The sequence below is a fragment of the Carassius gibelio genome, chromosome A13 (assembly GCF_023724105.1).
Source record: "Carassius gibelio isolate Cgi1373 ecotype wild population from Czech Republic chromosome A13, carGib1.2-hapl.c, whole genome shotgun sequence".
Lineage (NCBI taxonomy): Eukaryota > Metazoa > Chordata > Actinopteri > Cypriniformes > Cyprinidae > Carassius > Carassius gibelio.
This window is the reverse complement of record NC_068383.1, coordinates 5,313,688-5,334,859: the sequence shown is the minus strand read 5'-3', so window position 1 is coordinate 5,334,859 and position 21,172 is coordinate 5,313,688. Positions and strand designations below refer to the sequence as shown.

Sequence of the window (21,172 nt, the reverse complement as noted above, 5' to 3'; positions counted from 1 at the left end):
GAAGCTCTTTCGTTGTTCTGTGAAAGCGAGCGCAATGGTCTCCTGCATGTGTTCATGCTGTGACTGTGTTTCTTAGATGTGACTCTACCTCGACTGAAGGCGTTCATACCGCAGCTGTTGTCACGGTTACACATTGAAGCCCTGCTGCATGGAAACATCACCAAACAGGTTTGTATGAAAAGCATTTTTTCTTGATGACGTACAGAAAAGGCAGGTGGAGAGCAGGAGTTTTGTCTCGAGACGCATTGAAACCATTTGTTAAAATGAACCATTTTTGTTTTGCTCCATGTTTGATGATTCTTTGAATTGCTTTGTTCTCATTTTTGTAAGTTGTAAATTAATTGAATTGGCTCATACATTGATACAACATGATGTAATGTTAGGTTTAGCTTTTGTGAACCTGTTATGGTTTGTGATTTGAGCAGTGTGCTCTGTCTAACTGTCTGTCTGCTGTCTCCAGTCTGCTCTGGGCATGATGCAAATGTTGGAGGACACTCTCATTGAGCATGCTCACACTAAACCCCTACTACCGAGTCAGTTAATTCGCTACAGGGAAGTGCAGGTCCCTGACGGTAAGTCCTTAGCACCACAAACTTCCATGCAACATCTAAGATAGTCTTACATTCTCTCAGCTTTTCTCAAATCTGAGCTCTGCATCCACAGGTACAGTATACACAACCGTTCGAAAGGTTGAAATTGTAACTAATTGAAAAGCTCACCTTGGCTGAATTTATTTGACCAAAAATACAGTAAAAACAGTAATACTGTGAAATTAGTACCATTTAAAATGTAAAAAATGCCGATTTCTAATGTAATATTTTGAAATCATACTAATATGCTGATATGATGCTTAAGACATTTATTATAAATGGTGAAATCAGTTGCTCTGCTTTTTTTCCTTTTTTTTCAGGGTACTTTGAATAGAAAGACCAATATTTAAGTTTTAAATTATATTTAAGTAGTGTAGGATTTTTAAAATGCATTTTATTGTAATTTTTGTTTTCCATCAATACATATTCATACATATTCATAGGCTCAAAGAAATGAAGACTGGTATTAAACCTGAATGTAATTTTAAGGTCTATGATATTTGTGCTTGTTTTGTGTGTGTGTCTGTTTGTTATGGTGCTCGTGTTTAAGTCCAGTTTTCTGTGGTTATCAGGTGGTTGGTATGTTTACCAGCAGAGGAATGAGGTTCATAATAATTGTGGAATCGAGATTTACTATCAGACTGACATGCAGAACACCCATGAGAACATGCTGCTGGAGCTCTTCTGTCAAATCATCTCTGAGCCATGCTTCAACACACTACGCACCAAAGAACAGCTGGGTAACTCAATGCTCTTTGTTGTGTGTGGAAATACAGTTTTCTCTCTTTTTGTCTATCGATATGATGATCAGTAGTAGTTGGTAGTTCAGTTTAGGCACACAGACTCTTCCTGCTGCTCCCACTGCTCTTAAAAACATAATTTCTTTCTTTCTGTGTGTCTGACCGTCCAGGTTACATAGTGTTCAGCGGCCCCCGCAGAGCTAATGGAGTGCAGGGTCTGCGTTTCATCATCCAGTCTGAAAAGGCTCCACACTACCTGGAGTCTCGAGTGGAGGCTTTCCTCAAGAACATGGAGAAGAGTGTGGAGGAGATGGGGGAGGAAGCGTTTCAGAAGCACATCCAGGCACTGGCTATTCGCCGTCTCGACAAACCCAAGAAGCTGGCGGCTGAATGTGCCAAATACTGGGGAGAAATCATCTCCCAACAGTACAACTTCGACAGGGGTGAGAGTCACCGAAATGAACTCATGTTAGCGTCATGTATCTGAAGTTTTAATGTCATTGTCTTCTCTGATCTAGATAATATCGAAGTGGCTTACCTGAAGACACTGACAAAGGAACATATTATGCAGTTTTACAGGGTTGGTAATGAACTGAATACTTTGTCACAAATTGAAACAGATGCTGAGACTTGCATTTCCTGAAGAAATTGTCCATGCTTGCAGCAAAACAATAATGTTAGGATTTTGGCTTTGGTTCTGTGCAAAAGACATTTTCATACCACACACGTTTTTCTTTTGTGATGAATGAGAATCTGTACACGGTGTACAACATTGTAAAAGCAGGTGCATGAAAATAAACCAGTCACATTTCAGTATGCAAACACATGCAAAAAGGGCCAATCTCAACGGCATTTGCAAATATTTCAGTGAGACCATTGCTGTCAGTTATATGCTTAAAGATTCAGATTTTCTATAACTATATAAAAATATTAAGTCTGTGTATATGAAGTAGTTTCCGAGTGCTTAATTTAAATTTAAATTAAATGCAGCCCTTGCAAACAAATAATTTATCTTCATATCTCCAAATATTTAATGCCTCTGGTCATGTGGTTCATTCATCATGTCTGTTCTCTCCAGGACTTGTTGGCCATTGATGCTCCCAGAAGACACAAAGTATCTGTGCATGTGTTGTCTAGAGAGATGGACTCCTGTAAGTACTTGCACAGTACTTCCATTTTGATTGGACTGACTGCAGTAGCAGCAGGGCAGATTCATTTATTTCTAGCACGTGTTTCCTGTAGGTCCAGTGGTTGGAGAGTTTCCTGCTCAAAATGATGTCAATCTGGCTCCTGCCCCTTCACTTCCTCAGGTATCGCATAAATGTGTATGTACAGTTGCAATATGCATTTTTGGATATGCAATATGCAATATTTAATGGCCTCAAAATTTTGTGGTGGATAGTTTTGCATTAGCAAGTACTGCTTGCATTTTCTTTAGAAATAAATAAATCACCCATTGTGTTGTGTGTTTCAGCCGTCACTGGTTCAGGATATGACTGAATTCAAAAGGAGTCTGCCGCTGTTCCCTCTCACCAAACCTCACATCAATTTCATGGCTGCCAAACTGTGACCAGCATCATGGAATTGTCAGAGATGCCCAAGTACGGAGCCAGTTATATCGTTGTCTTTGCGTGAGTGTGTGTGTGTCTGTGTGTAAGCAGACAGGGCCATGACCGTGCTGCTTGCAGCATTTTTAGTTGTGCTCTACGTGAGACATGCACACCTGATATCTCATAGATACAAAAAAAAAAAACCATACAATGTTTGTTTCACGTTGCTTCTGTCAGAAAATTTGTATTCCTTTTATAACATAGGAATCACTCGCTGGACACGATCAAACATCTTCATTGTTCGGTTTCATTTCATTTACACCACTGTTAAACAAGAAAGCTGTTGTGTCATTTATCAAGTCAAGTCTCCTGAAATGAAATGCTGGCCTTAAGATGATTTTAATCGGTGATCAGGTTTTCTGGCACCTTTTTGAAAGTTTAATTTAATCGATTGCTTTGAGTTGTTTTTAGTTTCTGTGCATGTTAGCAGAGTTTTATCTTTAAGGATAGTTTTGCAAATCCAAGGTGGTTTACTTGATGGACTTTGATTTTATATGCGGTTGAAGAAATCTCATAAACCATTTTTAATATCATTTTCAATTGTTTAAGTTACTTTGTCGTGAAGCAGTTCAGATTATACATGAAACCATGTTCATCTGACCTAAACTCAAGATTCCTCTCATGAAATAGTTTGTTCTAACTCACCCCTATAATGATATCCACATGACAACACTTTCAGGAAGTTATGAGAAACCGACTCTGAAATCCGCTTTAACTGGGTTTGTTTTAACATCTGATGTCTTGACTTGTGATTATGCACTCCTCACAAGCAATAATGTGACTTACAGGACCTATGACTAGTGTCTTAAACTCTATACATGGGGTTTTTCTTCACACACTTTCAGCTTGGTTCCTAGAAACAGATTAAACAAGATCTAGATTTGGTCTGTGCTCAGAAAACCCTACTGAGACATGTTTGAAGGCTGTAATTTACCTGCGCTGACACAAGAACATCATGTCGGTCTGTAATTCATTCCTTTTCCTCATCTCAGGTGTGTTCGTCTTGTCTTGAGTCAAGTCTTCAACATCATTTGTGTTTTTAGTGCTAAAAAGTATTCTGGACTTACTCAGGCATATCAAATCAACTCTATGCTGCATTTTTTTAGAAACTCTATGACCATCCTATCACCTCCATCAAAGTTACGAACACTGCTTCATGCTCGGCAAAACAAACTGTACAATTTGATATCAGCCGCTTAGATTAATTTGGTAGTACCACTAAAAGATGAATATACTCAGGCATCTCACTGCATTGGTTTTGGTGCTTTGTGTTTTTGAATTTAAAGGATTAGTTAAGAATAGTTCATCCAGAAATTTTAATGTAATCATTTTATTGGTTCTCATGGCCTTCCAATCCTGTATTACATTTCCTTAATGGAAAAAGAAGTTTGGTGAGTTCTTTTCCATGCACTTAAAGTGAAGCTTTAAAAATGGCATTAAAAGAACCAATAAAGTAGTTCTTTTGAGTTGTACTTCAAATCTTTTGAAGGGAATTAATTGCTTCGTTGTTAAACTCGTTAAATTAAAAAATATATACAGTATATATTAGGGGAAACTTTGGGGGGGATTTAAGTCTACTAAAGTTTACTGAAATTGGTTAAAAAGATAAATTTAAATATTGTGATAAATGGCAAAAAGCAAACCAAATTTTGTACAACTTTTAAAATTGAAACAAAGTATTACATAATAGTATGCTCATATTACTGAAAGAACTCTGCTTTGTGAGTTTAACCTGTAAAATGTCACCCCGTCCCGTATACGGGACGCCTATGTTGACTATACTATATTACAATCAATTTTAATCTAATCTTGACAAACTATATATCATTGGAAAGGTCTAAGACTCCCAAATATATATTATACCAATATTTTTTGTTAAAAATTATGTAGGAAAAGTAATAGATTAATTTATGAAAAGAGTGCACCCTCAGAAATCTACATTACAAAAGGAGCTTTGATCTTAGTTTAAAAAAAAGACTTCCTCGTTGCCTTTTTCTCAAAATCACATTTTAGAAATCATCAGAAGTTATATATCACTTGAAAACATAAAATCTCAAAATTCATCCTTCAAAACCCATTTTAAAATCAGACATTGCATTACCATGTAAAAGGCACATCAAAATCATGTTACAAAATGTTTTCAGTCATGAATTATAAAAATTTAGGTTTGTATCATGCACATTCAAGTCTATCTTCAAAAACGTGAGTGACAGTTATCAGGTTAATGTGATAATTTTACTCCAAAAAGAAAATGGTCATTTACTCGCCCTCATTTGTGATTTGTTTTTATTTTTGTATGAACTATCATTTATTTGGTTCTTGGTCACTGAATGATTTCGATGGAAAAATCAGCATGGACCTTTTGGATATTTTTGTTCCATAAAATAAAGAAAATACAGGTTTGGAATGACTTGAGGCTGAGTATTTAATTTTGTGAGGTGGGGGGGAGGTGAACTTCTAGATTGCTTTAAAATCCAAAGATGCATTTCGCATGCAATCGGCGCATTTGTTGCACCCCACATCCCTTTAACTATTTTAAAATCAGCTCCGAGTTCTGTAGGTCACTGACTGCAACAGATTCTTGTGGTTCTCACCATCTCCTGTAACCTGAGGTCACGTGTGTTTTACTGTGCTGAACCGTAGGCAGAATATTAGAGTAAAGAAATCTAGAAGAGCGGGATTTAATGAGTTGCCCTGCATGAGTCTAAGATGATGTGACATTCTGGGATGACCTTGTATGCACCAAACTGCAGTCACTAGGTGGAAATAATTGGTTTGAAATCTCTCGTGTTTATTAGGTGATTTAGAAGTGTACCTGACTGTGGAGGAGTTTCTGCTTTATGATAATTAAACAATTGTATGAACTCATTTGTGGTGTTTTTGTCTTTGTTTTATTTATTTATTTATATATATAAGCATGTAAATCCTGTGCCGATAGCAGCAACACACAATTGCAATCCATTTGTACTGTTAGTGAGACGTGTACCGACAAATGACCCTATAGTTTTATATGCTACAGATTTAGGAATAGACTCTTGCATGATTTATTAGGACGTGTTTGAAATCCTCGTCACTTTCAGTCCAAGTTAAAAACTCAAACTGCCCAATACACACAGTCAGGCTTTGGAAAAATACATTTATTTACATAAACCAACCAGGAAACTGAATTCAGAAGCCGTATCTGTACAGCGCATCTTGCAATGCATTTGGCATTGTGCTTCATCTGTACAACAGGAGACATAACACATAACCCACTGCTATTATACAGCACGATTACATGCTGAAAAAAGAATGAGAATTTAAAATCATTTTAGCCAACAGCAAAACTCACCGTTAGTCTTGGAGCTAAACACTATTTCTTAGCAACTACCTCAATATTAAGCATGTTCTTTCAGGTTAGCGCCTATCATCAAAAGCTGTAATGATGTATTTGAACTCTATGGACAAACAGCACTCCAACAGTTAATTAAATGTTAAGCAGAGTTATTTACACAAGACTCTCACTGCCCACTGGAAGAGGTTTCATCACTAACTCACACTGTAGTGTAATACTGCATTACAAAACATTACTATTCTGCACTGCCACTGTCTTCATATACTGTTTTCCTCCCAATTTCATCCATATTATAGTGGCTGATGGCTGGAGATAAAGCCGCTGCGCTACATGAATTACAAGTCACGAAACATAATGATTCAGAAAATAATGGCATGTTCACTAATAAATCTGTCTAAAGACATTTTGTCCTGGTGTAATAAAAAGGCCACTAATACTCTTAAGTTCATTGTTATAGATGACTATTTATCTCTGGGAATATATTATGAAACAGGTTTATTAACTGCAGTTATGAGGCATCAGGAACCATAATGTTTTAATAGAGTGATCAATTAAGGACCAAACACTGGATTCTGACTCCCTGAAACTCCGACATCAGCATCACAAAGATAGAAATGAAATATGATCGGCTGATCGCTTAAATTATCTGAAGGCAGGCAAGACGGTGAATTTCACAAACGCTGTCATATTTCACCCCATTAAATATTGATTTTGCTAAAAAAAAAAAAAAAAAATTGGTTCAAGATTTTTGCAACGTGACTTTTTTTGATTTGTGAAATTATTTCCGTAATTGAATGCATACAAAAAAAATTTAATTTCATACAAAATACATTTTCTGTTTGTATCATTTTAACAGTATATACATACTAAATTGAATACAAATTTAAACAAAAATCATTGTGTCCAGACTTGCTTGCTTTTTTTCTTGCAAAGCAATTTACTTCTTTAGAGTTTGGCGTGAAATATAACAGGAAATTATGAAATTCATCCGAGAAGACCACGTAAAAAGTTATTTTATAAGATTATAACATATACCAGTTTGCTTTCAGAATTGAATATTGCATTCACTAGTCGAACTGTTAATGAAGGAAGAAAAGTGGTTCAAGTGAAACGGCACCTCTTCTTTTACATGCTTTAAAGATTCATTTGAAAGATAGTGATTCACCTGAACATTTCTAATTCAATATAAAACAGCAACTCATTCATATAAAAACTTACTTCAATATTTCTTTCCTTAAAATGTCAAAGCCCATAAAATGAGTAACGCACTCCTGGGTCTGATCAAATCAACTGAAACAAAGCTCAATCTCTATTCAATTCGCCAAACACAATAATCGCATTCACAAAACAAAACAAAAAATAGAAAACCAAATCCAGCGTCTGTGAAAATGTCCTGTAGTGTCTCTCAAAGCTGCGTGAAATCAAAATGACGTGGATGGAATCGAACAGAGTTTTGATGATGAGCTCAGGCCTCCTCCGTCTCGGGGAAATTGAGGATCTTGCGATGAGCTTGTCGGAGATATTGCTGCTGCTTGAAATAAACCTTAAACGCTCCTTTAATAGCCACAAACGCTATGCCACCCTGAAACAGAGAGAAATACAGCTCATCAGTGTCAGGATACGTGTGTACAGATCACTGAGAACGCTTTCCAGGATGTTCTTGTACCAGAATGGTCCTCTGAAGGTTTGAGTTGACGCTGCTGAACATCAGTTTACCCACGATGGTGGCGATGGTGGGGAACACGAGGGCGCCGCACAGAATGCGTGTGGCTGACACGTGATCGGCCATCGGACTGGCCTCCGCAGGGATCCTCGGCACTGGGCAGCCAATACCTACGCGAGACAGAATGAGGCACGGGATTTATGAGCGCTTTCGGTGAAGATTTCAAGCTTGTAGTGATGAACAGAAATATGAGGCAGTTCAGCTTTCCAACTGTGTTCTTTAAAATGAGACTGATAGCTTTGTCAAGGGATAAAAAACTGGTTTCAAATACTGAATTTTGAGTAAATATTGTGTAAAATACGTTCATTTGCAAAAAATTTAATAAAAATAATAAATAAAATATATAAAAATAAATAAATACAAATGTAATAAAAATAAATAATATATATAAAAATAAATAAAATAAATAATAAATAAAATAAATAAAAATGTAATTAAAAAATAAATAAAAATATTTTTAGTAAAATATTTTTTTTATTCTACTTGGTTGTTTCATTTGGGTCTTATTTTTGGTTTGTTTTCATTTGATGTGAATTTACAAAGTAGAATCATCAACCTTAGACAAGTTATTCCCCATAAATTAAAAACAAAATTTATGATACGCAAAAGTAGGCTAAGTATATTAAGAACTATACTGGATATTACAAATAAACTTAATTTAGAGGCTTTTTGACCAATTTATTTGCAACTTATTAATAATAACAAATCAGCATATTAGAATGATTTCTGAAGGGTCATGTGACACTGAGGACTGGAGTAATGATGCTGAAAATTAAGTTATGCATCACAGTAATAAATTACATTTTAAAATCCATTAAAATAGAAAGCAGTTATTTTTAATTGCAATAATATTATTCAATATTACTTTTTTATCAAATAAATGTAGCATTGGTGAACGAGACTTAAACATTTTTTTTTTACTTTTAAAGAACATAATTATTCCTAACACACACACACACATATATATATATATATATATATATAGTCCACAGACACATCTCTGTCTGTTCCATAACCACTGACCTGGGAAGATACTGTTAAGGATCTGAAGCTTACTGGAGTATTTCCTCCAGAGGCGGAGCACATAATCCTCCCAGCGAATCATCTTCCCTAGAATTAGCATAACTGGGATGGTGGGCAGGCCAATCAACAAGAAGAGAGGATCGGCCCGTTCCATCACATCCAGACCTTCCTTATGACCCACAACCTAAAGAGACAGAGATAGACAGATTGGTAAGCATCAAAGAATGCCTGTGAAATCCTTTCAGCTGTGAGTGACGTCTCACCTGCATGACAGTCACCGCGCCGTATGTGACAGCCGTCCAGTAAATGGATCCCACCATGATACCAGCAGCAGCAAACGGACAGGCCTTCGAGATCAACCGGTCTGCCAGATCCAGCACATACACCACCGGCCCTGAACACAGACACAGACACACACACACTTTAACACACCCACACGCAGTTCCAGGCTAAAACGGGTTTTGAATTGCAGATGACAATATTTGGAAAGTCGTGGCCTATAAAATGCTGAGAGATATGGTGTATTAACAAAAATGCTGAATTTAAATGAACACTTTCTTCAAACAGTACTTTCACAGAATTAACGAACTAAAAATTATATTTAAATACCAAACAATTATAACATAATGCAAATCAACTCAAAATAACTACAAAGACACTAGCAACTAAGGATACATTAAAATGATGAAAAACAACGTTTACTTTATAATGTTACAAAATCATATTTACGTTAAAAGAAAAAATCCTGAAAAAGTTTTTTATTACGTTTCTTCAAAAATATTAAGCTGCACAACTCATTTCAACATTGATAATAAATGTTTCTTGAGCAGCAAATCATAGTAGAATGATTTCTGAAAGAGTAATGATGCTGAAAATTCAGCTTTGCATCACAGAAATAAATTACATTTTAAAATGCATTCAAATAGAAAACAGTTATTTTAAATTGTAATAATATTTCACAATAATTACAGTTTTTACTGTATTTCTCAAATAAATTTGTTCTTGGTGAGCAAGAAACTTCTTTGAAATTTAAAAAAAAAAAATCCTACATTTGAAATGCTGTGCATCTCCACAGGAAACTGTAAAATGCTCTATATTGGCATGTACAGTGTATATCATCAAGCAGACATGAAGCTATATTTAAGAAACCGTATCACAAAGCAAGAGGGAGAAGTGTCTGTGGTTTCCCGCCTCTCCAGCAGGGGGCAGAAGATGATATTACAATACATTGTGTTGGGAATCAACAGGCCTTCAAATGCTCTTCTCACTATATATGATTATTTATCCAAATTTGAGACACCACATCACTGAGAGCACACCAGCTGCCGAAGATCATCCAGTTTAATTCACTATGTGGTTATCGTGTGTTCACACAGTGAACAGTCACAAACACGGCGCAGTTTACTCCGTTACTGTACATGGAACCGCAGTGAAAAATTTCTGTGTAAATGAACCTTTGCCACATATTAATTCAGCTCTCAAAAGCAGAGCAGGCACTCTTCAGGCGTGTGTGTGTGTGTGTGTGTGTGTGTGTGTCGGGATCACTGACCCCTCTCGAGAATATTAATATGGAATATTCTGTTGAAAGCACCGGAATCTGGTTCACGTTCTCTCTAGCACTGCATGAGACTCCTGCATGGGAACAGGAATCGCTCGGGCACTTCTGCAGCCGGCCACTGATTCAATTATTAAAATCACTCAAAATCAAGTGCACTTAGCAGGAAAACATCTGCAGTGCATTCTTCAGTGTATTTACACCAGCTTCACTGCTCTGCCAAAGAACGGCAGTGAAACAAGGACTTTCCGTTCCCTACAAACCCTCTCCAATGCCAGGCTGCGTAAGACAAGTTCAGTGTGAAGTCATCTCTTCAAGCTGCACTGCTCTGAAAAACATCTTGAAAGTTAATCAGGAGAAGTATATGGGGAAAGGACAGATGGTCTTTCACCTTCTTAGTTATGTAATGGCTTTTCCGAGCAAAGTGGCAGATCTGTGTAGCATTTAGCAAGACCAACTAAACTTCCAAACCAAAGTCAGCATTGTAAGGAAGGCATCATATATAAAGTGGAACACAGTGCGTCCTGTGGAAGAAATGGGAGAGTGATTGCGTATTATATGGTAAGATGTGGACAGCGTGTCCCGTCCATCTGATGTGAAAGAACTTCCTCGTCCATGGGCTACTGAAATCAACAACTGAATGTCACCCATCAGGATTTTCATCTTGGTTACCAAAAGCACACACAAAGACTTTATGAAGAATAGAAATATCTTCCTCTTCCTTCAGTCAAATCAGCACAATCTTGTTTCAAGTTCAGATCTCTGCATGAACTTCAACCTAGTTTTGTACATTTCTATCTGCTGAAAGTATCTTCTGGATTTCTGCAGGTTCTATAAAGCCTTTTTTTTTTATCTGAAAATGTCATTTATTCCAGTAATCAAAGCTAAATTCAGTTCAGATTTCAAAGAGCAATATGAAACTCACTTCTCTATTCACACATATTCTGTTTCCCAATCTTTCAAGCTCACAATGCAGTTAAAACATGAAACGGTTCTGCAGCGGTGCAGGAAACCCTCACATTCACGAGCAGTGACGTTCATCTCTCTGACTGCGTCGCTCTGCCTCGCTCGCCTTCCTACAGTTTGAAAGTTAGACGGCGAGCATGATTGGTGCAATTTCACAGCCGGCCGCGGTCACCCTGACAACCATATCCCAGAATAAACCCATCGCTGTGGAAAGAGACGGAGAGTGAGAGAGGACGACAGACCGGCCCTCAGGAGATCCAGTCGGAGGAAGATTATAAGCGCAGCGTGAAGAGAAACTAATGTTGTTAGACTCTCGAACCGGACCGATTTACATAAGAGATGAAACACAAGAGGATGAAAAATGACATTTGGCTTGGTGAGCAGCGGATTACTGGAATCACAAGCAAAGCCTCATCACCAGGATCAAAAGAGGGATTTCTCTTTTCAATCAGGATTGACCTACTCAGTACAAAAGAAACTAAATAAACAAGCGCAACTATTCAGAACTACTGCGGTGACATTTGATGAAGGCTGATAAAGTCTGAAAGTATGTCTAGAATTTTGCTTGTCATGTGTGGTACGTGAAAGTGAACTGCTAATTATATTCCCAGCAAAGGCAGGGCGTTGTATTGAATATTTTCACTTTCAATTAAGCCATTAATTAGTCATTAAAATCATCGTTTTTTGTTGTTGTTGATAGAAGTTAATACTATTTTTGAGAACGAGTGCATTGATGGATCATGTGACGCTGAAGACCGGAGTAATGATGCTGAAAATTCAGCTCCGCATCACAGGAATAAATGACATTTTAAAACAGATTCACACAGGAAATGTAAAATTGTAACAATATTTTGATCATATAAAAAGGAAGTGTTGGTGAACAAAAGAAGAAAATTTTTTTTTTTAGGAAAATCAACCAAATAAATGGCATTAAATTTACTCTGTATATTAAGAAAGAATACAAGACACATTTTTAAGAACATAAACTGACGCTCAGCATTAAAGAGTTGTCATACCGAGCTTAGGGAACACGATGAGGTATTCAGCATTGCATTGTGGGCAGGCCACACGCGCGGTGCTGTTGCCCCTCTGTTTCTCATCAACCCAGCGCTGAAGACATGACTGATGAACCCATTTAGTGGAACCACGGCAGCGGCACGGACGCACCCACTCCGCCGTACGGTCATCCTCATCTGTGGCAAAACACACCCAACAACTCCTGAAACACACACACACACACACACACATCAGCACTCGGGGATTCATTCAGGCCAAAGAATAACATAAAGGTGAAGAGAAACAGTCGTGTAATGGTGTAAAGTTCAAGGCTCCAGGAGTTCTTTTTATAGTTCATCTCTTAAAAGTATCAAGGGACAGTCTGCAAAAAAATAAAAAAATAAAAAGAGAAAGAAAGAAAGAGGCAACTGCTGAGTAATATGGGTCAGTGACTCAGCACAAATGAAACAAGATGATCAACTCCACCTCAAACGATGAAAAAAACATTCATGTTATCATTTTAATCTCCCCGTCATTTTTTTTTTCAACAACTCAACTGTCTAAACAATCACAGATAAAACTTGTTTTATATACTACATTCTTAATAAATGAATTACTCAATTACTCAAATTATCACAAATGCACTTCACATATCAGCATTTTTGCTGAGAAAAGCCCACAAATTAAGATCATTTATAGATTAATTTAAGTTTTTATTTAATGTTTGTCTTTTTGTGAACTGATCACATAATATGCCAATTAATTACTCCAAATGATGTCCAAATGTCGGTTTATTTTGTTGTCTAGCATCACAAAGACAATGTCTAATGATGATCCTTCTCCAGGTCAAATCTCTCAGTGTTTCTGCGCTGCTGGGTCAGGGATAGGGACTCGCCGTTCTCTCAGGTTCCTGAGACAGATTTTCCATTCTGGCTGTTTCTGAATAAAGCATGAGGGATGAAGAGGCGCTCAGGTGACCGCGATCATCATCTCAGGACTATCAGATGACAATCACAGACCCAAACCAGAAACAACAACGCTTCAGCTTCTTTAAAAGATCTCAGTCTAAATAATATCCGAGTTTAATCTACAAAGATAACTTTCGGTGCTGGTTATTGATTTAAACACTGTAAACTGCATTAAATGAAGCATATTGGTAGCTGAAAGCACAGGCGCATTAAGACAAAAGTTCAACAAATTAAATATTAGCATACTCACCCTCAGACCATCCAAGATGTAGAGTTTGAACGATTCATTTTGAATAACTTGATCATTATTGATAAATAATTGTTGGACTGGAGAGGTGTGGATTACTTGTAGATTATTGTGACGTTTTCATCAGCGGTTTGGACTCTCATTCTGACGGCACCCATTCACTGCAGAGGATCCATTGGTGAGCAAGTGTATAATGCTACATTTCTATAAATCTGTTCCCAACTCATCTACACCTTGGACGGCCTGGAGGGGAGTACATTTTAAGATCATTTTTAATTGTTAATTGCTATGAAATTACAATAGTACAACTTTTTTATTATAAATAAAAATGAAAGAGGTGTACAATTTTTGGGAATAATAAATTACAGAAGCAGAAAACTCTTTTAAATGGCATATGAATGTCTGATTCTCTCTTGAAAGTAGGGCTGTGCAATTAATGGAAAAAAACGATTTGATTTTGGCCTCCAACAATTATAAAAACACAATAATCGAGATAAAACGATTATTGCACCCCATTTGCAGCGCTGCACTTTCGTTCATGCATAAAAGCCCATTTTCCCGTGCAAATCAGTAAAATCATGTAACGAGACATTTGCTAAATGGGTTATTTTACATTATTCATTTCTGTAGGAGGTTGAACCATGCTACATGAACCTTTTCATATAAACTGCAATAAATACAAAACAAGAGCCAAACTAAAACTGAAATGAAACATTAAATAGTATATTGAATAAATGAAATAATCATACTTCTTGAGACTTTGCAAAAAATAAATCCGCCGGCCTCTACAATGTAGATGTCATAGCAACCTTATATACAGGAAACACATATTTGAGATTTATCACTGTATTTTAAATAAATCACTCGTATAAAGTTTTGGTCATATGGCTCCCTCATAATCGTGATTACAATATTGACCAAAATAATCGTGATTATGATTTTTGCCATAACTGAGCAGCCGTACTTGAAAGTGACTATCATAGATGAGGAACCAAAAGAGCAGAGGCATCTCCTGTTCCTGTAACCCTGCCTCCGTCATGATAACCATCAGACACACAATCACCTCCATGAAACCCAAGCCATCTCGCTGTCGGCCCTCACTCAAACACACTCACGTGCCATGGATCTACACACGGAAAGCTCGGTTCGTTCAGGTGCACTGTGAAAGGTCAGGAAAGCCGATTATCAGCCAATAAACAAGGTAAAACAAATCTGATTTAGGCTTGTTTTTGGGGGTAAAGTTTCAAACTTCAGCCTATATTATCCACAGTAAAATACCAACAAGATATATGACATATGATAGGATGATGAGATTTTAGTCTGTTTTTTTTCTGATTCACAGATATATCAAAATTATTTCATTAACAATTGTGCTTTAAACCACAAATAAATCAATAAATAAATAAACGCTAAGGTATATGCTATAGATTTTAAATAAACTAAACAAATTAATAGGCAAGGCAAGTTTATTTGTATAGCACATTTCGTGCACAATGGTATTTCAAAGTGCTTTACATAAAAGAAAGTAAAATAATCATGAAGAGATATAATAACAAAAATAAAACAAGAAATTTTTAAACTTTTAAAAATGATTAAAACCTTTACTTAAAATGAATTTTAAAACAGTTAGAAAATGATTTTACATAAAAATAATAATAAAGTAAAATAAAAAAACAGTTTTAGTCAAAATTACTAATAGATGATCAAATCAATAAAACATTTAAATGAGCTTCAGAAATATTTTTTGGTGTTAAGATCAATAATAAATTATTAGAAAATGTTATTAGATTGTTTTTTTTTTTTTTATAAGAATAACCCATCTCACAATATAATGGAAGGTTTTATAGGAGATTCCCAATTCTTTCATAAACCACAAATACATTAAATAAATACTAATAATATTTTTAGCATTTAGATAGACTGCATGAATAACAAAATACTAATGAAATTATTAGAAATATTTTCCGATAAATTTTTAAAGGAGTGGACCATTTCCCCTTATAATGCAGGCTGATTATGCTTTTTTTTTTTTCATAATTCTCTGAGACAAAATCTAATTATACAGAAGAAAACTGTGATGAGGTGTTTAAAAAAAAACAACCATAATATTTAGCGGCCATGCAAAGCAGACTAGAGCATAAACCTTGTTTTTGCTGGCTTCTGTTCATTTTTACAATGATAACATAAACATACACTTATTACAGCATCTTCTCTCCACACGTGCAAACCGAACAGCTTGTGAATTAAAAGGCTAATAAAATGTTGACTCTGCCCATGCAGCTGAACAATGTGATCACATTCTGTCCACTGCTGTAGGTGAAGAAACATGACAGAATTACTCTTCAGCAGCACTGTTTGTGATAATACATAAAATATCTCCAATATACCTAACCAGACCAATTCCCATTAAATCATGTAAATATTCCAGGAAAAAAATGGTGGAAAATCCCTCGTTGTTGCCCAGAAAACAGGTTTCTTGACTACTAGATTTACATTACTGCATGACTTCTTGCAGAATATAGCTCTATGAAATACCTTCAGGAGGTTAGACATTCAATACGCTCACCTTTCTTTACATGTTAAGAGCTGGTTACATGACACAGAAACACAATACAACAACTGGAACTGATAACCCGGATGAAAGTTCAAAAGAGCAACTATTTGTGACCCGCGGAGCACAAAACCAGTCTAAAGTGTCAATTTTTCCAAATTGAGATTTATAATCATCGTGAAATCTGAATAAATAAGCTTTCCACTGATGTATGGTTTGTCAGGATCGGACAATATTTGGCAGAGATACAACTATCTGAAAAACCTGGAATCTGAGGGTGCAAAAAAAATCTAAATATTGAGAAAATCACCTTTAAAACGCAATGCATATTACTAAGCAAATTTTTTATATATATATTTACAGTAGGAAATGTACAAAATATCTTAATGGAACATGATCTTTAATTAATATCCTAATGATTTTTGGCATAAAAGAAAAATCTGTAATTTTGACCCATACAATGTGTGTTTTTTTTTTTTTTTTGGCTATTACTGCAAATAAACCTCAGAGACTGGTTTTATGCTCCTGGGTCACATGTCACAAAGGATGAGTTTTCATGAATAAAGTTGTACATTTCGCTAGTGTTGACTGATGTTTCTTTAAAACAGGAATAAATCTGTGAAAGTTTGGAAGCTTCCTCTTGGTCAGATAATGCGGAAGCATTAACTGTCTACTGTTAAACACGGAGCAAAACTCTTCAATAAACCTCAGACTAAGTATTGAAAAGACGACCAATGGTGCGATTCACACAGTGTTCTGAAGACAAACTCTCCGGCATGTTCTCATAGCTACACGCCGGGTCAGACTGCATTTAAAGAGGCATTAAAACCTCGGCACAATGCGTTTATTCATTCGGCTGCAGTCATGTGACTGTGGGAATCTGAAGGATCTTCCAGCCAAAACAGAGAGTGAAAGAAAGTGTCTGAACATCAGAGGAACCGCTGAGATCCCAGACGTTTCTACTATAATGACACAGATAGGATTGCCACGGTTTTGTTTGGAAATAAAGCAGCATATAAATATCCCTCTGTACCAACATTATCGCTGTAAGGCCAGCTACTTTAGACTATTAGAAATATTACGTGATAGACTGTGACTTATTCACAGCAACATTAGAGTTCATGTAACTTCAGTCAGTGTTTTCCTGTAACACAAGTCCTCTTGAACTTGTGGTCTATATTTGTTCTGGAGGAGGGGTCAGATGTGGCCTACTGCTGATCCATAAACACACACACACACACACACACACACACACACACAAACTCACTCTAACTCTCTACCCTGTGCTCAGAGTCACAAGACCCATCCACGAGATCATGTTTCAACAGCAAATGTATTAAGTCAGGAGGAACACAAATTCATACACCATGGAGAATTATCAGCATTTCTATAAAACGTATATGTCTGTTTCAGTGCAATAGTAAGCCACATTTTGACTGAATAGCTATAGTTGATTATAACTACATTTATATTTGAAATCCTGACAGCCATTTCCTTTTGGAAAATGTGAACAATCACTGTAGAATTCTCTTAGCATCGGCGTCAGCCTTGCACAGAAATTTAATTCAGAGAAAATTTAAATATAGCAATTTATGGAAGCCATAATTTTGTGCAATTTTGAGTTTATATCTCACAGTTCTGACTTAATAGTGGAAAAAAAATTGCAAGAAACTGACATTTCAGGAAAAAAAAAGTCAGCATTGTGAAATATAAACACGAGTTTATTTCTCGCAGTTCTGACTTTTCCACCGAATTGCGAGAAACAAAGTCTGAATTGTGAGATAAAAAAAAAAATTTCAGTGGTGGAAATGAGCTTACATATTAGCAATCAGCATGGGCTCCATGCAAAATCGCATTTTCAAACAGAACATAACACCAAAAAATTTCCTGACACTTTCAAACATGACTCATTCACACATTTGTCATGAAAAGACATCCTGCTTTACTCCTGATGATGGGGAAATGTGGCAAAGTTGTGCTGGGAAAAACAATAAGGTTTAAAAACAGCCAAAATAAATGGAGCTGGCTTTCTAAATACCGACGAGAACAAAAGAGGGTTAAAGGGTGTCTGCCACGTAAAGGTCAGGCAGGATTTAAGCATGACCCCGTCTTTTCAAGTGATGAAGAGCTGCATTGCAGAGCGAGCAGCTGTGGGTGTTGGAGTCTGCCGGACAGCTATCTGCCTCCACACAGACCGGTGAAGGTTGTTGCCTCAGTGACGGACATAAGAGAAGGATGCAGGATCCATTTGAGAGAGATGAGAGCTTTCACCATGACAACTGACAGATATGTCTACAAACAGGCTAACGTGCCAATAAACCACTTTACTAACACCAGCTCGTACAGTACTTTCCTCTCAATACCCATTTTATAATGTAAACACAAGTATGAGGTCAAAAATGACTACCGTTCTAAAGATTGGGGTTTAGTGAAGATTTTTAAGGTTTTTAAATGGAGTCTGAAATATTGTTAGAAATATATTGAAATAATATTGCAGTTAAAAATATGGTTCTTATTTTAATACATTTGAATGGAAAATATAAAGCAAAGTTGAATTTTCAGCTTCATTACTCCAGTCTTCAGTATCACATGATCCTTCAGAAATCATTCTAATATGATGATTTGCTACTCAGTAAACATTTGTTCTTATTATAAAAGTTATAAACAGCTGTGCTACTCCATATTTTTTTGTGGAAACCATGATACATTTCTATTCAAGATTCTCTGATTGATTAAAAGGACAGCATTTATTTAAAACAGAATGACTGGTTCTTTATGTTCACTTCAATGTACTAAATTGCTGCAGAAACAATATTTCTTAAAAAACAGAAATGTATATTTATAATAATATATAATATTTTATTAAAATATATTAATAATATTTACGCAATATTTTGTCTAAATGAACTTTTTAATTATCAAAAAATATATAATATTTTTTCTTCTTTTTGAATAAAATAATTTCTTCACCCGTAACCCAAAAGTGCATCATGTATAATATACTAACATATGAAAGCAATAATAATGTATATACTAATATGAAAGTTAATAGCAATCTTATTTTTGACTGGAAGTACAGATCCGCTCAATTGTGTCCTGTCAGCAGGCCAGTGCTGTCTAGTTTATTTTGCAATCGCTGGCCCTCTGGCAGACAGGACAGTCAGCGTGAAAAAACATGGACAAGGTCAGGACACCGAACAGCTCGACGACTACACGCAGTGACCCAATGAATAATTTCTGAAATGAGAACCTGTCCATGTCATTTACCAAAACAATCCTATTGGATAGTGCTGTTTATTTGTGACCCCTGAGGGTCATTCTTCAAAAACTGACCACAACAACAGTGTCATTATAAATTCTCCAGGACACACTGTCCTTTTTGCTGGGTTCATTTAAAGTAAAAGCTCATAAGACCAACATCACCCAAGTCATGCGGCAAAGAGAGTTTTTTTGTTTTATTTTTTTATCGTGAACTTTTCCGAAATCATCCTCTGACCTGAGCAGGTGTGCAAGTCAGATCAAAGAGGCAATCAAGCCTCTTATGACTTAAGCTGTGTACTAAAGGAATATTCTGGGCTCAATACAAAGTTAAGCTGTCATAGTGTTGATTAACACAGGAAGTCATTTCAACACGTGACACAATTCACAAAACAAACAAAAAGGGTGACATGATGAACATTATCAGGTCATAAAACTGACTGGTTTTAACTCCTGTACTGAACTGGTAAACACAGTAACATATTCAGTCACATGCTAAGACTACAGAAAATGCTCAGGATTCAGGAATTATATCCATTAAACATCAACAGAAGTTACCCCACTGCTTAAAGGACAATTTAATCAACCTGACAGCTCAAATAATAAACATTTCTATTAGTAGGAATTAATATACACATGTTACGGGCTTTAACAGTTAGTACACAGTAAATGCCACATTAAGCAGAATAAAACAGCTTTTCACAGTCAAAGAAGCTTATTTAATGTACTGTTTTGCATAAATTAAGAGGGAACCCCATAATATTTAGACACAGTCAATAACAACAATAATAAAATTATTGTTACTGTTGTCAACAACAAAACATAATTCATAATAATAATAAAACCGATATTAATAATATTAATGCCTATTAATGATATTAATATTGCATATTCTGTTGTTGAAGAAAAAAAAAGTTCTGCACAGCGCTGTGTTTTCAGTATGTTATTAGACGTTAACAAAAAATAGATTGATCTTTAGGAGCTGTTAAACATAAATAAGCTTAAAGATCTAAAAGGTATATAATCAATGGAGCAAAACTTTATTTAAAACATAATTAAAAGACCCAAAGGAAGGCCACGCCCCCTTCAAAGACGTCACATTACGTAAGTAACACTCGTAACATCTCTATGTAAGAGCAGAAACACTGTAAACCTGCAAACAATCACTTATCTTCTACTCGAATTGTTCGGTACGAATATTTATGTGTTTAAGCATATTTCTAAAAGTCTATAAATGTATCTTTACTGACAGGTTGAAATGTAGCTGATATTAGCCGTTTGTTTACTTTCTATTTCTTTCACTCACCTGTCCACAACCTGCTGCATCACAACCGCTCCCTCTTCTGCCATATTTACATGAGTCCACGCACTTAATTAATGACTGAAAACTGAAGTATGACAATGTTTTAATATTTGAATAATGGAGATGTAATCGTCAGGCCGCAGTGGATCTTAACGCCGTATTAAACACGCATATGAGCGTCTTACTGTCATTAAACTACCGCTGGAATCCGATTATAAACCATCGAGGCTGATTATTACAAACCGATCTACTAATGAACTTTCATAAATGTCAGTAATTCCAAAAACGCACAGCGACTCCATTGACTG

General features: G+C 36.0%; 2 protein-coding genes across 5 annotated transcripts in view; one reads left to right on the top strand and one right to left on the bottom strand.

Annotated features, from left to right (window-relative positions):
* Positions 1–5,808, top strand: part of LOC128025945 (insulin-degrading enzyme) — a 75,159-nt gene extending 69,351 nt beyond the window's left edge. For 2 of the 4 annotated variants that reach the window (XM_052612585.1, XM_052612584.1), the window contains 8 exons: positions 77–168; positions 461–572; positions 1,163–1,330; positions 1,501–1,773; positions 1,849–1,910; positions 2,409–2,481; positions 2,573–2,640; positions 2,805–5,808. In XM_052612585.1, the coding sequence (XP_052468545.1) occupies positions 77–168; positions 461–572; positions 1,163–1,330; positions 1,501–1,773; positions 1,849–1,910; positions 2,409–2,481; positions 2,573–2,640; positions 2,805–2,900 (944 nt within the window). In that variant the 3' untranslated portion in view covers positions 2,901–5,808. Of the gene's footprint in view, positions 1–76; positions 169–460; positions 573–1,162; positions 1,331–1,500; positions 1,774–1,848; positions 1,911–2,408; positions 2,482–2,572; positions 2,656–2,804 lie in introns of all 4 variants that reach the window. The other 2 variants (XM_052612583.1, XM_052612582.1) reach the window with 1 other exon arrangement.
* Positions 5,809–6,062: 254 nt separating this feature from the next.
* Positions 6,063–21,170, bottom strand: LOC128025949 (E3 ubiquitin-protein ligase MARCHF5). Its single transcript, XM_052612590.1, has 6 exons — positions 20,868–21,170; positions 12,558–12,760; positions 9,284–9,414; positions 9,021–9,204; positions 7,941–8,107; positions 6,063–7,856 (listed from the first exon to the last, which is right to left on the bottom strand). The coding sequence occupies exons 1-6, from the start codon at positions 20,909–20,911 to the stop codon at positions 7,740–7,742; spliced, it is 846 nt and encodes a 281-aa protein (XP_052468550.1). The 5' UTR covers positions 20,912–21,170; the 3' UTR covers positions 6,063–7,739.
* Positions 21,171–21,172: the final 2 nt, after the last annotated feature.

Excerpts from the sequence above, each read along its gene's own strand:
- LOC128025949 (XM_052612590.1), bottom strand. The coding sequence starts at position 20,911 with ATGGCAGAAGAGGGAGCGGTTGTGATGCAGCAGGTTGTGGACAG. Across the intron at positions 8,108-9,020 it reads CCTTAACAGTATCTTCCCAG|GTATTGGCTGCCCAGTGCCG; the intron begins GTCAGTGGTTAT and ends TGTCTCGCGTAG. Across the intron at positions 7,857-7,940 it reads ACCTTCAGAGGACCATTCTG|GGTGGCATAGCGTTTGTGGC; the intron begins GTACAAGAACAT and ends TCTCTGTTTCAG.